Source organism: Vespula vulgaris, chromosome 2 (genome assembly GCF_905475345.1).
Source record: "Vespula vulgaris chromosome 2, iyVesVulg1.1, whole genome shotgun sequence".
Lineage (NCBI taxonomy): Eukaryota > Metazoa > Arthropoda > Insecta > Hymenoptera > Vespidae > Vespula > Vespula vulgaris.
In genome coordinates, this window is record NC_066587.1 from 5,265,071 (window position 1) to 5,281,065 (window position 15,995).

At 39.7% G+C, this 15,995-nt stretch overlaps 1 protein-coding gene across 1 annotated transcript; it reads left to right on the forward strand.

The window, feature by feature from the left end:
* Nucleotides 1-261: 261 nt before the first annotated feature.
* On the forward strand, nucleotides 262-2,557 carry LOC127061811 (transcription factor 21). The gene is made up of 2 exons (XM_050989182.1): nucleotides 262-1,061; nucleotides 2,002-2,557. The coding sequence occupies exons 1-2, from the start codon at nucleotides 738-740 to the stop codon at nucleotides 2,209-2,211; spliced, it is 534 nt and encodes a 177-aa protein (XP_050845139.1). The 5' UTR covers nucleotides 262-737; the 3' UTR covers nucleotides 2,212-2,557.
* The last annotated feature ends 13,438 nt before the right edge of the window (nucleotides 2,558-15,995 follow it).

Consider the following 15,995-nt stretch of genomic DNA (forward strand, 5'->3'; position numbering starts at 1 on the left):
AAAAGATTCAAGTTATAAGTTCGATTATTTTGTAATTCGATCGTGAAAAACTTAAGAGAGAAAAGAGAAAGATGAAAAAGAAAAAGAAATCGAACGAAATTTATCGGAAGTACCAAGAGAACGGAAATAAAAAAATTTAATAGACGTCAAAACGATCGTAGACAAAACAGTATACGTATGAAAATGAGTAAGTGCTTAGAAAAAGACGGCAGACAGAAGGATGTTCCAGGTGGCTCCAGATGACGTAGCTTCCAAGCTATTGGATAAAAACATTCGAAAAGCGCGAAGAGGAGGATGAAGAAGCTCAAAGAAGGAGGTTCGTAGAAGTTTGAAAGCTCCGCCCGGTTTTCTGGACACCACAGATCTCGTGGCACTTTCCACCAACGTGCTTCTACTTCCGCCTTGCTTCTCCTCCCAAATCTCTCTCTGCTTTATCTTCTCTTCGCCTTGGAAATACTTCAGCTGACAATTAGTATCGCGTAAGCGGTGTGTGACCGTCGAACTTTTCTACAAAAGCTGCGTTTCGAAAAAAAGAGAACTCAAAAAAAAAAAGAACAAAAAAATAAAAAAATAATAATAGTAATAATAATAAAAGAAATAACAAAATTTCTAACAATATTACGAATATTACGAATATTAATAGCTCTACTTATCGAAATCGATCGAGAACAATAAGACATTGGGATAAATTTTCGTTTTATTATTTCAACGAACGCATAAGAACTTTTACATCGAAGATGCCACGGAAACGTCGAGCGTCAACACCATCGTTGGAATGCGACGAAGAAGAATTCGCGTCGGAGGAAAAATTTAGCAAAGAAGATATGGATAGCCGAGCCCCAAGAAACGCAGCTAATGCTCGTGAGCGTGCAAGGATGCGAGTTTTAAGCAAAGCATTTTGCAGATTAAAAACAACCCTTCCTTGGATTCCACCAGATTCGAAACTCAGTAAACTCGATACTCTTCGTCTTGCTGCAACCTACATCGCTCATCTTCGTGCCGTTCTCAGAGATGACGGAGATTCTCATCCAGAAACGACGAGATCGTTGTCCTTGGCTTTGGTGAGATCACGACTATATTTTAATATTTGACCATTTGAATTTTCTCGTTAATTTTTATCTTAAAACGAATGGAATCTTTCTGATAATCTACATAAAAAAAGAAAACTTAATTTTATTAATATTAACCGTTTGAATATAAAGTTACGATTGCACTTCTGTTCAGTATCTAAAAATGCCTGCCCATCGATCCGTAAAATTAAATTGATCGTACGCTCGGCTTTTGTCGATACGCGTTTTTATTGTTATCGTTTAGAAATTGTTCTCATTATTATACTTATAAGAATGCCATAATAACAATGAATTCGATGAGACTTACTGCTTGTCGGCAGAAAAACGGCACGATCGTCACATTTAACATTTTTCGATCAAATTTTTGAACAGGCCCATGACACTCAAAATTAATTATTCTAATTAAAAATCATCGTATCGATGTAAGATAACAATAATTTATTTAAATGGAATTATCATAGTTTTCTATATCATTATAACTATCCAATACAATAATACGCTACGCGCCAGGTGGATCCATTCGGCGTCGCGACGGCAAACGTCGTCTTCGAAGTCATCCTCTCTGTTTATGTCTCTCCAGGTGGATTGAATCACTTTAAAACCTCCCACTTACCCTTTGCTGCCATTAATTCTAACTTTGTTCTGTTGTTTGAAGAGGGATGTTTGTTTTATAGCAAGGAATAAAACGGTTTTAGCACTATTTTCTTATTAAAACATTCGATTTATATCAAGAAAAACGTTTTATAAATAACTATTTTATATGTATATATATATATATATATTATCGATCAAATCTTCGGAACCGCTATTTTGAATTTTCACGAAATTTTTCAAGACTATTTCAAAATACAGATATTTTTACGAACAGCTCGTCTTTTTTTACTAATATATTTATAAATTTAATAATTAAGTTCTTTTCTCTGCTTTACAGTCATGGCCTTTTGCTATCCAAGGAACAAATGCTTCGATGTTGATGAACAACAGTTGTAACATGTCATCCTCGGCTTCTGCCAGTTCTAATCAGTATCGGGGACAGCAAGGAAGCAACGATATTCAAAGCTTCCATCACGGTGGACACCAAAATGCTTCCATGCGTCACAATCATACTCACAATCACGAGGCACAACTCTCATATTTCTAATCCTACTTTTCGAACGACTGATTCGAAAAGTTTATCGATAACGAAATCGTGCCTTTTAACGAGAGAAGAATCCAAAAAAAAAAAATAAAATAAATGTATGTTGTGCACACATTCACGGCAATTTACAACCTATTTATTTAAAAGTGCCTTATTGCTCTATCTCTTTTCTCTCTCTCTCTCTCTCTCTCTCTCTCTCTCTCTCTCTCTCTCTCTCTCTCTCTCTCTCTCTCTCTCTCTCTCTCTCTGTGTTATTTATTAAATTACTATTAATATGTAAAAACCATTATGATGTGCCATGGATAATTATTGTTGTAATTGTAACCAAAACATGCAAACTAGTCGAATAAAATCTTTTTATCAATCGAAAATTCTACTTTTTGTTTCGTAACTACTCGTAAGAAATAAATACTTTTCGATAACTGTCCTTAATATGAGAGCTATATCCGGAAAGTAAAAGAGGAAGGATATGGTAACGTAAGAAGGAAAGAAACTCGAAGTAAAATAAACAGTACGAAGAACCTTTTGTGTAAACCCAATGCTAAAATAATATATCCTATTTCTAGGACAAATCGAGCAAAACTGTCGGTATCGCTTGACATCTTTGTGCGTCAACAAACCGCCCTTAAAAAATTATAATTCTCGCATTTGTCCGACTGCCCTTCACCGCCTCTTTTTCTTTTCATGTTTCGACGGAAAAACTTTAACGTAATATTGTTACTCTTTTTAGTCGGGACCGATTACTTAAAATGTATATTTTATATGAGGATATTGATATATTGTTATAAAATATTTCTTTTTCAAATAGAAAAATAATTATCAATAATGTCTAATGGAAAGATACTTCATAAGACTGTTTATTAAATATTTCTGAAAACTGCATTAGAAATTTTTTGTACTATTATTATTATTATTATTATTTCGATCCTATTTTATCAACAAATAAATTTTAAAAATAAATTGCATTACCTACGAAATAGAAATATCCAACAAGTTTAACTGTGTTACCAACTCATTCGGTTTTGAATCGCACCTATTTACTAGATCTATGTAATATTATCGATTGAATGCAGGGTCGGCAAGACAAATATCTATCGTTATCGACCGGCGAAACAGGAATCTACTATTACCTATTCGTTCGAATAACACTTTACTGTTATCTTACTCGATCGGTAAACAACCTTTAGCGATAGTAGTCAAATAACAGAAGATAACTGCGATAACTGACTATTATTGATTCGATTGAAAAAAGAATTTCGTGTATCTTTCATATCGGCCTTTTTTGAACACTTAAGCTTTATTAGAAGAAGGTCACAACACGAGATGGCAGCACTTGCTGTAAATACATTTTGCATTAAATATAATTGTTCTTATATCAATAAATAACTTAACTAATCATAATATTTAAAAACTGACATTAAATTTTATACAAATGCAATTATTTATTAGGTTATCATATATTATATTTATTATTGTACCATAAAGAAACAAAATTTATTTATTCTTTTCAATGTGATTTTTTTCTCTTTCCCATTTTGCTCTTCCCACAAAACAAATCGTCCTATAAAAAAAATATGGCCAAGTAAAAGCACGGAAGCCGCATATGAGACTACCAAGGCAGGTCGGTCTTATTAGGATTCTTGCTCGTTACGACATCGTTTGTACATCCTTCGTGGCATATCACTATCGATTGAGAAAAAACCAACAAGTTTCTTGATTTTGATCAAGGCTCTGTAAATCTTGATTTTATGTTTAGCGACAGTATCCCAAGCAAACATGTATATGACTAAGTAAACATTTGCTACGACATTTACGATAATTTCAATAAATTCTAACTCGACAACATAATACAGAAAAAAAAAAGAAAATTTTTAAAAGAACAGAAATAAAAATGTATTAGTGCATATTATAGCGGACTTTAAACAGCGGTACGATGCTCAATGAAAATTCATTTCTGCTGCCGATGAAAATTCATTGAGTTGTTGTGATTTCGAGCGAGACGAGGCAACGCAGGTGTTTCATCGGAGCGTTGCCCTGAATTTTCTCGGTGTGTGCGTACGTACGTACGTGCGTACGTACGTACGTACGTACGTACTCTCAAAGAAATAACAAAGTTCTTTCACGCTAGTCGAACCTCGTTCCGGTACCACTCGACTATTCTTTCATCCTGTCTCAACTATTAAGCTTGAAAAGTTTCGAATGTGAAAATAAAATCAAATGTGATTTCCTGTTTTATACGATTAAACGCAAAGGCGACTCGCTTTTTCCATGAAAAATCACGAAACGGAAATGACTGGCTTTGCGAGTACGAGAATGCAAGAGTGTAAAAGAGAGAGAAAGAGACAGACAGACAGACAGAGAGAGAGAGAGAGAGAGAGAGAGGGAGGAGAAAGAGAGAGCGTTATCGTACGTCGAAAAGAAAAATGAACTCTGATAAGAGCACACGTGTTCAAAAGACGAAACGATCGGTCGGTCAATGCGGTACAGTGCGGTGCGGTGCGATACGATGCGGCTTACGAGGCGGCATACAAGGCGACGGTCTACATAATCGGTAAACGTCTTTCCTCGTGTCGGACGACGGGTACGCGAGCACCTACACACGATGATACGCAAAGATACGCGCGATAGCCGAGGTACGCCAAGTACGAACGACAAGGAGGTATAAAGTTATCGGAGCAAAACAAGTACACGAACCACGCAATCTACATCTTCCTTTCCCTCTTTCTCTCTTATCAACTACGACGCAGGCTCGCGACCGATTATCAGTCGGGAAATCGGCGGTCCTCCAATTTCCCCTTTGTCTTCGATCTCGATGAGCCACCCTCTAACACAGCTGTGCGACACTCGAAGAAAATAGTACCGTTAACGATCGACCAGCTGCTGTTTGTTACATCTACCAAGAATATATTTTTTCGCTTTTATTCCGTTAAGAAGAAATGACACTTGGAAAGAGAATTACATAAATCAATGCCTCTCGTCATATTTTCTTCTACATAAATATATATATACATACATACATACATACATATATATATATATATATATATATATATATATATATATACGTTCTAATGCTTCGAACGTAGTAGATGCTTCTAATCTAAAGAAAATTCGCTTCTCCTGATATTTTTAAAAGAAATTTTTTGAAACGAATAAACGTGCATTAATTTAACATCTTTCGCTTAATCTCAATTTTTGACAATCGAGAAACGTTCGTAAAATAACAGGAATTACACGTAAACGCGAATTCTCGCACCCGAACAGCCATGGCAACGATTCCAGTTCGCGATCTAAAGTAGAAATTAGTAGCGATAGAACTGGATATCGTATTGCGCGACAGCGAATAGTAATTACGGCGAATACAGATTGCACGCAAACACGCCTAGGTATATTCTTGATAGCGCCACTAGAGAAAATACAAGTTGTCACAGCGATTCTACGTATCATTAACGTTTATCGGTATGCTTCGCATGGGCGTCGCATAAAAATCTCTCCGATTTTTTCCTCGAGATCTATCGATGTCAACTAGAAACTCTCGTCAATCTTTAAATCAATTCTACGATATTTTTTTTAATCGTCTCATTTAACACATACTTTTTTCTATCAAATAAATATTCTTCAAACTCGTAATTCCTTTTTTTGCATAGATATCTATAGCATCTTTCGATTAACGTTCTCAATAAAAATCGATTCCACGAACAAGACACTCGTACTCGTAACATAGAGACGATTCCTGTGAAAATCTATTCTTAAGAATTCCCATTGATATGCAAACTCAACTACGAGTCAGGGTATTTGTGTGTTTCCTCGAGATAAGCGTTATCACATTGGCCTACCTACATGCACTTATGCTCCGATCGCTTACCGAGAACCTATCGACTTCCTTTGTGAAGGTAATTACGCTAATTGAGTTTCACCTACAACGACTACTCGACTCTTTTATGAATCGATCGAAGGTTAAATTGCTTCTCCTTTCTCTCTCTCTCTTTTTGTATACATAGCTATATCTTCCTTCTTTTGAATAGAAAAAACGGAAAAAACTCATTAAAAATTCATTAGAAGATCTTTCCTGCGTATATACATAAGTACACAGTTTAAATGGCAAGCATTATCAATGTCCAGAGTCCTTCTCATGAAAAAGAAATTCCAATAGCAAACGGTGCGTCCCTGTGTGGCGCTTAATACCCGAAAGGATTTGAAATAAGAAATTTAATAAGATCTTTCGCCTTTTTCGATTTCACAGTCGTAAACCTAACGAACAGCTTCTCCGTTTTTAACATTACATAACTTCCTACGCGAAGAGACCTTTGGAGTTTCCGAGGAGAAATCGTCTTGGAAAAAAAGATTGCGTAACCTCGTCAATACTTAAAAGACGACATATCCACGACAAAAGTTATATTAATAAATTAACACCAATCGTTCCTACGCATCTTCTACATTTCGTAATTCGTTACGTCGAAAACAAAAATAACTTAAAATTGCTCTTAAATCGTACCTTCATCTTGACTCTTAATTATCTTAATTCTCATCTCTCATAATTATCGTTCCTTACAAAATGAATTACTCCGAGATATTCTCTGTCTCTAAATTAAATAAACAAATTTTCCGTTATCATATTAGAAGTAATTGAAGGTTTTAAAGGAAAAAAGAAAAAAATGATGAAATTTCGATTTCGTTAATAACGAGAGGAAAATATTTTCCAAGGATCATCCTGTTATTTATGACTTTTTTTTTTAATGGATAGAAGTGAAGGAATGCACCAGTTCGATCAATGTCTCGTTTCGCGAGTGCGGCCCTGATTGTCGGCTCGCAGCCGCGGTTCGCAGCGATGGCTCGCAGCCTCGACTCTCTCAGAGGCCGAGCCGAGTGCAGGTGCGCGCCCGCCAGTCTGTCGCCAGGGTCCCCTCCCTGCCGCCTTCCCTGCCGTCTAGGACCCAGTAAAAGAAAGAGAGAGAAAGAGAAAGAGAGAGAGAGATCGTGGACCCCTCCGACCACCACTACACCATCACCACCACCACCACCACCACCACCACCAACATCACCACCACCACGACCACCATCGTCATCATCATCGTCGTCGTTGTCGTTGTCGTCGTCGTCGTCGTCGTCGTCGTCGTCGTCGTCGCGATCAGGAAGGAGCGAGGTGAGACGAGCGAACGTGGTATCGCCTGTCTCTCTCTTTCTCTCTCTCTCTCTTTTTCTTTCTCTCTTTTCTTCTTCCTTTCGAGACCACTTTGTCCAACATCCAGCTTCTCTTTCTCTCTCATGCAACAGGTAGTACATACGGACAGCGCAAGCAACGAACTGTGTGAAACGAAAGCGCCTACGCCTACTACAAGATATCCGAGAATCTAAGAGTACTTTTTCCTTTTTTCTTCCCTGTCATGAAAGTCGAATGCTAAAAAAGGTAGGAACGGGCCTGACGAAAGGATCGATCGGAAAAACCTATCGAGTCTTTTTAAGGGATTCACCTAACTGCAATGGGCTTGGCAATCAGTTCGATCGTATGTAGGTCTTTCTGTCTGTCTGGTTGACTATCCGTGTGTGATAAATGTTTAGAGAATTACTTTGAATATCATTTAAACTTCTTAACGATCTTTACTTCATTTTCTTGTCTCGTTATTTCGAAAATTCGAGAGTCTTGATATTGATTTTTGTTGAAAATGAAGATTATGTAAATAATGTTAAGGATCTAATTTATTTGTACGAACAAATTATTTAATCTATTAGAACTTTCAATATTCACGAATTTTATATTCATTAAGATGAATAAATTTTCCAAAATGATTACTCTTCATAGATTTTCGATGTTAAGGTCGGATATTGAAATGATCTAAAATTGTATAAAGACAGTATTGTTTGAAAAACTTGCAAAAATATTTTGAATTTAAAGCTGAGACTAATGCGATAGCGTTTTAAATGTAGTAAGAGAGTGTTAAAAGGGAGCAGATTTAATAAAGGCGTGGATCCAAGGAGACGACAATAAATTCGAATGGAATTCTTTGAGTGAAGGTATTCCGAAGATGTTGGGTGGTCGTGTAGGAGAAACGAAGAAAGAGAAAGAAGATGTCCAAACTCGTCAGGTTCTATGCGTGAGAAAGAAAAACATACACAGGCCTCTACATCTTTAAATATATGTATCTACGACGTATCGCGATAAACGATATCTGTAAATAAACGTGTCAGATTCCAAATCTCATAGGCCCATCGAAGTGTTTACATAATATCAATGCGATCAAAGATGTTATTTTCTAATCTTATAATAAACTGATTATATACTATATCAAACTATACACATCCTTGAAACCATTCTCTAGATAAACTGCTTCGCAATAAATGTCTTATCTAATCGTCACTACGCATCGAAAACTTTTTTTAGTCTAATTCGAGAAATACTTAGACCGATCGATCGATTCTTCTTCTATAACAATATTATGGAAAGACGAGCAGGTGCATATACGGATCCTTTCATAGATTCCTTCTTTCCTCACGGTAGGAGGTCGAACAGACCTTCCCATAGAACTTAAAGTTAGTCGCACTTCGAAACCGGTGGAACGTAACGAATTGTCCCGGTAGAAGAGACGTGACTCAACGGCCGCTCTTTTACAGTCGAGCGCTCATTTCGGTCGGTGAAACGGGTCGTCCTTCGAGGAGGTCAACCCGTAAAGAAACGACTCGTTTGCTTTATCCGGTAACAATGGAGAAAACAATGGAGACATTCGCAAAGAACGTTATCGATCGTTCCTTGAAACTTTCGAATTCTTTGACGATCGATAATTGTTATTAACGACAGCACCTTCATCGACACGAACAATAACAAGGAAAAATTGTCTTTGACGTTGTAATTCGAGAAATTATTAAGAAAAAGAGATCGACGTAATGAACTCGACGAACTCACAAAGTCTTTTATGGAAGTATCGTTTCATGACATAACGTTCGTACGAAAGGACTCAATTTAACGAAATCGATTTACCGAGTTCGTAAACGTTTCCCTCGGTGTCGGGGACGTAATCTCAAGCGAACCAATAACTTGTCGTTGGCAATCACCAAAACAGTCATAACCATCCTAGCGTGATTTCACCAACGTACCGTTTCAATGCAAGTACCCGATTCAGAGTGCTCGAATACCTGTCTCGTACACCTGTACCAGAGCTCGGCTTTATCGTCGTACAATTGAATGCCACCTGTGTGACCATCTCTACCGCACAGGTGTCTTTTAAAGAATTTCATTAATTACAAATGGGAAACCTCGGTTTCTTCAAGCAGAAAGGGAGAGAAAGAGAATTAATAAGGGACCGAAACAGCTGTCGTAATTCACCCGACACCTGCACAGATTCTCGAGTTTTCCCGACGACCTCGACCCCCCCAAGGCTTGATCGTATTTCCCATATCTCCCCTCTCTTCCATCAAGAGGAAATACAATAAAGTTTACAAACCCAAGTGTTCCTTTCTCGTTGGTTAATCCAGCGAAAAGAGTTGATAATATAGTCGCAAAATATCTTTTTATGTGTATGTATTTTTTTCTTTCTTTTAATAGCCTAAAGAAAAATAAAATCCAAAAAAGAAAAATTTCCTTCGAAATTATTTCTCTTTATACAGACACATAAATTATCTAAGAATTCATTGGAAATTCGTGTTCCAACGATATTATCACAATCGATATACAACACTGTTTACGAGCAAGTCGATGCCAACAACATATACGCTTTGTCTTTTCTCAACGGAAAGCTTGGAAATGTTTTAACGAGTGCAAACGAAAGTAACGGTAAACAGAAGTACCTCCAGGTGCTGTTATTCGCGACACCTGGACGAATACTACGCTTTTCTCAGGGATCTCAGCCCTAAAAAAGCCAGGGTTCCTAGAACCCTGCCGAGTGCAGATGCGATCATAGCTACGAATATATATGCTTAAGATGATATAACAATGTCCATTCGTTTCCTACGAGTCTTTAGCACAAAGAATACATTCACTATCGTTTTTAGTGTCTCTAAAACAGTTAATATAGTCCACGTTCTTTCTATCTCTCTCTCTTTCTCCCTCCTTCTCTTTCCCTCTCCTTCTCTTTCTCTGTGTCTCTCTTATCGATTTTTGCACGGACCTAACTTTGAAGTGAATGACAAAAGCGAAAGAGCTACGATCGGCTAAAACGATTTCGGCAATTCTCGCGAGTCTCCTTTAGTCCCTTTTTCTCTGAGAGGGTCCAAAGACGATGTCGCCCGGGGGCACTCGTTCTCCGATCTTGGCAGAAATTCGAGCTCCGCTCCGTGGTTGTACAACACAAAACAACGACATGGGGTCCGTGTTCGCGATGGAACGAGGCAAGAACGGAAAACAGGCTCCCACGAATCCCACGACGCTCGTTGGCGAGAGAGAGAGAGAGAGAGAGAGAGAGGGAAAGAGAGAGAAAGAGGAGAGCCGCGAAGGAAAGGCTGCGGGTTCTCTCGGTGGCTCTCTCGCTTTGCTCTAGCGATGGCTATGATCTGACATCGAAGGCAAACAAACAAACTATATGCGTTTACAATAACGCTTATTCGTTTCGAATCATTCACTTCGGCCAAATTTCATGAAAGCAAACATTGTTATTTTCCGTATTTAAAAGCTCTGACTTAATGGGAAATATGCATTTAACAGATTATCATCGTATTAGAAAAAAAAAGTTGGAGAAAAAATATGATGAGACCTATCGTCAACGTGACCCCCGGTGTCGCTTCGGTAACTTCGTACAATAAACCGAGACAGGCGATCGACCCTCTCAACAACGGAACGTTCTCGTACGGGCGCACGATCGCTTACACACGCTCGTGAGTTCTCCGGTACTCGCTCGTACGGTCCGACTTATGAATGGTATCTGCACGCGTTCCCACGTCACTGAATGAGTCTCAAGTCTCTCACGTCCGGCGAGATTATCGTGGTGTCTCGTGTCTCTCTTACCCCACCCCTTTTACCCTCTTAACCGTGCAATTCGTTCCTCCTCGTACTTCTGTTATCTCAGTCCTTTTAATATAGAACAAATTTTATACGAAAAATGTAATAACGATAAATAATTTTCGTTTCTTTCATTCGATTTTCGAATAATTGCAAAGTCTGAAGGAGAAACGAATCGTTGCTAAAATTATAGACCACGGAGTGTAATACGACGACATAAGAGGTTTCTTGTTTAAAAATGTAATTCGCTGCAAGATTATTTGAGACGATGGTTTTGCTAGAAAGAACGGGAAAGAATCATAGATAAAGCAATGGAACAGGTGTCTTGGTTAGCTAAACAGGTGATCGTTCGTAGCCTTCGCTACGAGACTGGACGGTGTTGGCTTAGATCTCAGCGTAGCATCGATGAACGGACGAATGGACGGACGAACGAACGGACACCTGCACGCCTCCGATCGTACGTAACATCAGCCCTACTCTGTGCATACCCGCTTGCTGCCCCCTCGCTTGCTTTCTCGGGGGCCTTCGGTCCTCCTGCGGAGGGTCCGTCAGGAAGCACTCTGTCGGAGAGTGCTTGCGTGAAAAAGAAAGATAGAAAGTATAATAAAGAAAAGAAAGATAGAAGATGAATCGGAGAAGGAGTCAAGGAAAGAGTCGGCACCGAAACGAGTGTAGCCGAGAATAAAGGGAACTGAGAGAGAAGGATAGCGAGTACCACTAATATAACTGCGAGACGGATAAAGATAGAACGTGTTGGCATGGTTAAGGCCGACAAAGACGAACGAGCTGCGGGCTCGTTTTAGCGAGCGAAAAGGAGAAGGAAGGAACGTCGTTGGAGCTATGAGAGAGAAACAGCATGAGGAGAAAGAGATAGAGAAGGATAGTTAAAAAGAGAAAGAGAAAGAGAGAGATCGAGTTATGTCGGAGGCGCCGTGATTCAACCGAACGCGCAGGTGTGCCGCAGACTGGCCGGCGCCTCTCTGGAATGCGCGCACCCCACCGATCTCCTCTCGCACCTCTCTCTCCTCTCGTCCTCTTCCTGCCTCTCGACAGGACTGCCGAGCCACTCTCGGTCGGTCGGACTCTCCCTCTACTCTCGGTCCACCGAGCCGATCGCGACGCACACGCGCAAAAGCGCATTACGCTCGCTCGCGCACCTATACACCTATCTACGTTCACGTATCTACCCATGTATTTGTCTGTATGTACGTCCGACGCGACTACGTCACGTCCTCTCACGGCAATCAGTGCAGCTGGCCACCAACGCGTTCCCACGGGGCCAAACCAACCGGACCAGCCACCTTCGGTCGCCTTTGCGAACGCTCTTTCCCCTCCATGTTCTTTCTCTCACCATCTTCTCCTCCTTTCTCTCTTTTCCTTCTTTTTTTTCTTTTCTTTTCTCTCTTTTTTTTTTTTTTATTCTCTTCACCTTCGCGCTGAATTTTTCCACGTTGTCTCGCTCGTTCGCTCGCTCGCTCGCTCGGTCTTATCGCACTGACATAATCGACCATCTTTTCGACGTTCTCGTTATTAGTTTCGAAACGAAACTATCACTTTACGAAATTAATAAATTTATTGTCATCTTTTATTAACGAACAATTTCAGAAGAACAACTACTGTTTTCAACAATGTCTATGTGCCAGTAATCGCTGTTACATTAAAACATATAAATAATTAAAGGGAGGGAGAAGATATATATCATATGACAAGTCCATTTCCCAAAATATAATATTAACAGCAGGTGCACTAAAGTGTATTCTCTATATCCGAAAAACCAAAACATTTCATATTTCGAAGCACAATGCAACTTATATATATGTGTGTATGTATATATATACACACATATATACGCGGGAGTCGAGCCACTGCATTTTTGTCTCTTTTTTTTCTTTTCGTCGCTGGGCTTTACCTTCTTCGGGTCTCTCATCCTTTTTTTCTTCATTTCTCTTACTTCTTATTTTCTTTATCTCTTTGCCAACTTACCTGCTAGCCCTGCGGCTACGTTGGCAACGTACACGTACAAGCCGCTCTCCGGTCACCTCTCGCAAAATTTGTCGCCATGGTTTCGCTTCGCTTATCTTTATGAGGGTGGGGCAAGGAGAGAAGGATAGAGACTTTCCTGCACAACTTTCTCGCAACGATGATCACGAAATGAATTCATCGTCGTTACTAGCGACGTGAACGTAAAAATTTCGATAGAAAACAGACGGACACGAAGTCAGAGGAGAACAGAGGTGGTCCTTGTTACGTTCTCTTATCGATCGAAAGAGAAGTGGCGTCGAGTGGCTTTTCACGGCTGGCTTACGTACTTTCGACTTTTCGTGATTCGACCATGATATTTATTATAGCGTCGAGGTTGTTCATTTGAGAATTACGACGACAAGGGTTATGGGGCTATCGGCATCGATAAAGAATTTCTTGCCTTCTTTTAGACCCTTTTGCTAACGAGAAAACGTATTCTCTTACGAGTAATCATCGCAGTAATCATCACTTGGATAAATATCACTGGATATACTGCTTCTAAGGAAGAGTATATAATTTTTTATCGTCGGTCGTAATTATCTCATGCGAATGAAAATATAATAGAGAACATTGTAAAATATGTGTACGTACACAAAAGGAGACTAGATTCTTTAAAAGATCGGAAGTTACGTGCACGCAAAGACACGTTTCTTTCTTCTTGAGAGAATTTCGTCGAATACATCGCAACTGTGGCCGGAATGCGTGCCCGTTGCAGCACACTACCGTAGTTACTTATACAGACACAGGTTTTACGACTACTTCGAAGCTCATCGTATTTGGGTTAAAACCACGGCCATTGTATGGCCGTGAGATAGCGAAGAAAGGTGATGGGTAGAAGATCGAAAAAGGAAGGAGCTCGTGAAACGAAGTTATATACCAAGCACTATGTCCGAATGGTAACAAAGTCTTTCGGAACACCTGAGAAATACCTGACGCGTTCGTGTACCTGCATGGTGATGGGATGGGTATACGGTTGCTTTGAGAAATACAGGAATTCGCTGAAACACGGATTAATATCCAGTTCAGGGACGTGCAACGTACATAACACATAAATGAAACACAAAAATACCTATGCGAGCTGATCCGTGCCAATGACAATGCTATACGATAATACTTCCACATCGGGTAGTCTCGTTGAAGATATAAAACGAAGTTTACGCTTGGACCTGAAACGAAGAATATCGAATACGAGAAAGATCTTGAAACAGCAGCATAGACAAGAACGAGATCCAAGATTTCACATTATCTTTTATTATTCGAGTAAACAGGATATGCTGCATATCTAATTTCGAATACGATAAAAAAAAAAAAGCAAATTCTTTTTATCTTCCAGCAAATAGTGAAACAAAAGTTCTAGGGTATGCAAAGAATAAAGAAATTTCTATTTCCAAGCTCGCCTCTAATATGATTTGCTCTAGATTGCGAGTTGAGTCCTAGACGGAGCACAAGTATCTCGGAAAGGGGTCAAGACGCGTATCTCGTTGCGTTAATGACGATTCGTATCGTATGTACCTCTAAGCTAACGCGTATGTTCGAGCTTCTGCCGTGGCACGCTCGAGGACTTGGATATTTTAAAAACGGATGACGAGGTAGTATTTTCGCGGCGCGGCCCGTTTGAACAGCTGCGCAAATAGCGAATCTTCGCGTTAGTTTGGGCACTGATTCTTGTCTCCCAGGTTTTCGTTTCATTCGCATTCCTTTTTACCAAGTTATTGCCTTGAGGCCAACACAACGATAAAGAAGAAATTTCTCGCGCGAACGATGAAAATGAGGATGATAGCAATTGAGAAGCCCTGCACGTTTACAATTAATGTCGTGTTATTCCCTCGCAATGAATAGAGCGAGAGAGAGAGAAAGAGAGTGAGAGACAGACAGACAGAGAGCCAGAGAGAGAGAGAGAGAGAGAGAGAGAGAGAGAGAGAGACAGAGAGAGAGAGAGAGAGAAAGAGAGAGAAAATTCGTGGTGAAGCAGAGTGGCAGTATATATAGTTATAGCCACGACGTGGCCCTGATACGATGTTACAGTCTGTAGGCAGTCAGGAATCGGGAGGGTCGCCCCACAGCTAACACGTGCAAGGCGCACGTGCACTCCGAGAGACCACTCTAGCCTCTGGCGCACAATCATCGGATGCCAAGATACACTCCACGGAATAATTTTCGAGGGGCACTCCCATACTTTCCTCGTGTGCCGAGCACTAAAAAAAAAAAAAAGAAATACAATATATATACAATGTACGCTATCACGGGAAACGAATTTCGTGATTTAATAAAGAACCAATCGTCTCGTCGAAGTACTTCTTGTTATTACGTCCATCGAATAAATGGTTATTCGAATCTAACGATTTGTCCTACGTACTGATGAGACTTGAGCGTAGACGCGTTCCAACGCGTCATTCGAAGAAAAGATATTTTCTTACGTACATATTTTAAGCTCGAGCACGTTCCAACAGTGTTCGTGCTTAAGGGAAGAGACACGTTGTACCGGACTTTGCGCTAAGGCTTGCATTTTAAAGATTCTTATTGTTGTCCGCTACGTTCTGACCTACGAGCTAAATTTAATAAACACGATTGCATGTGAATTCGTGTCGGAATAAAGCTAGGATGAATAAGAGTTCACGAATCTGATTTGATTGATACAGGAAAACATGGAGAGGCAAGTAATTTTATGTATAGTTACACATTACGTTCGCATGGTAGGGAAATTTATTCGTACGAGTGTACACGCGAGGTGAGTACCTACGCAGGCTATCGCTGTGGCGCGACGGAACAACGACAACGACGACGACGACGTCGACGACGACGACGACGACGACAACGACGACGACGACGACGACGACGA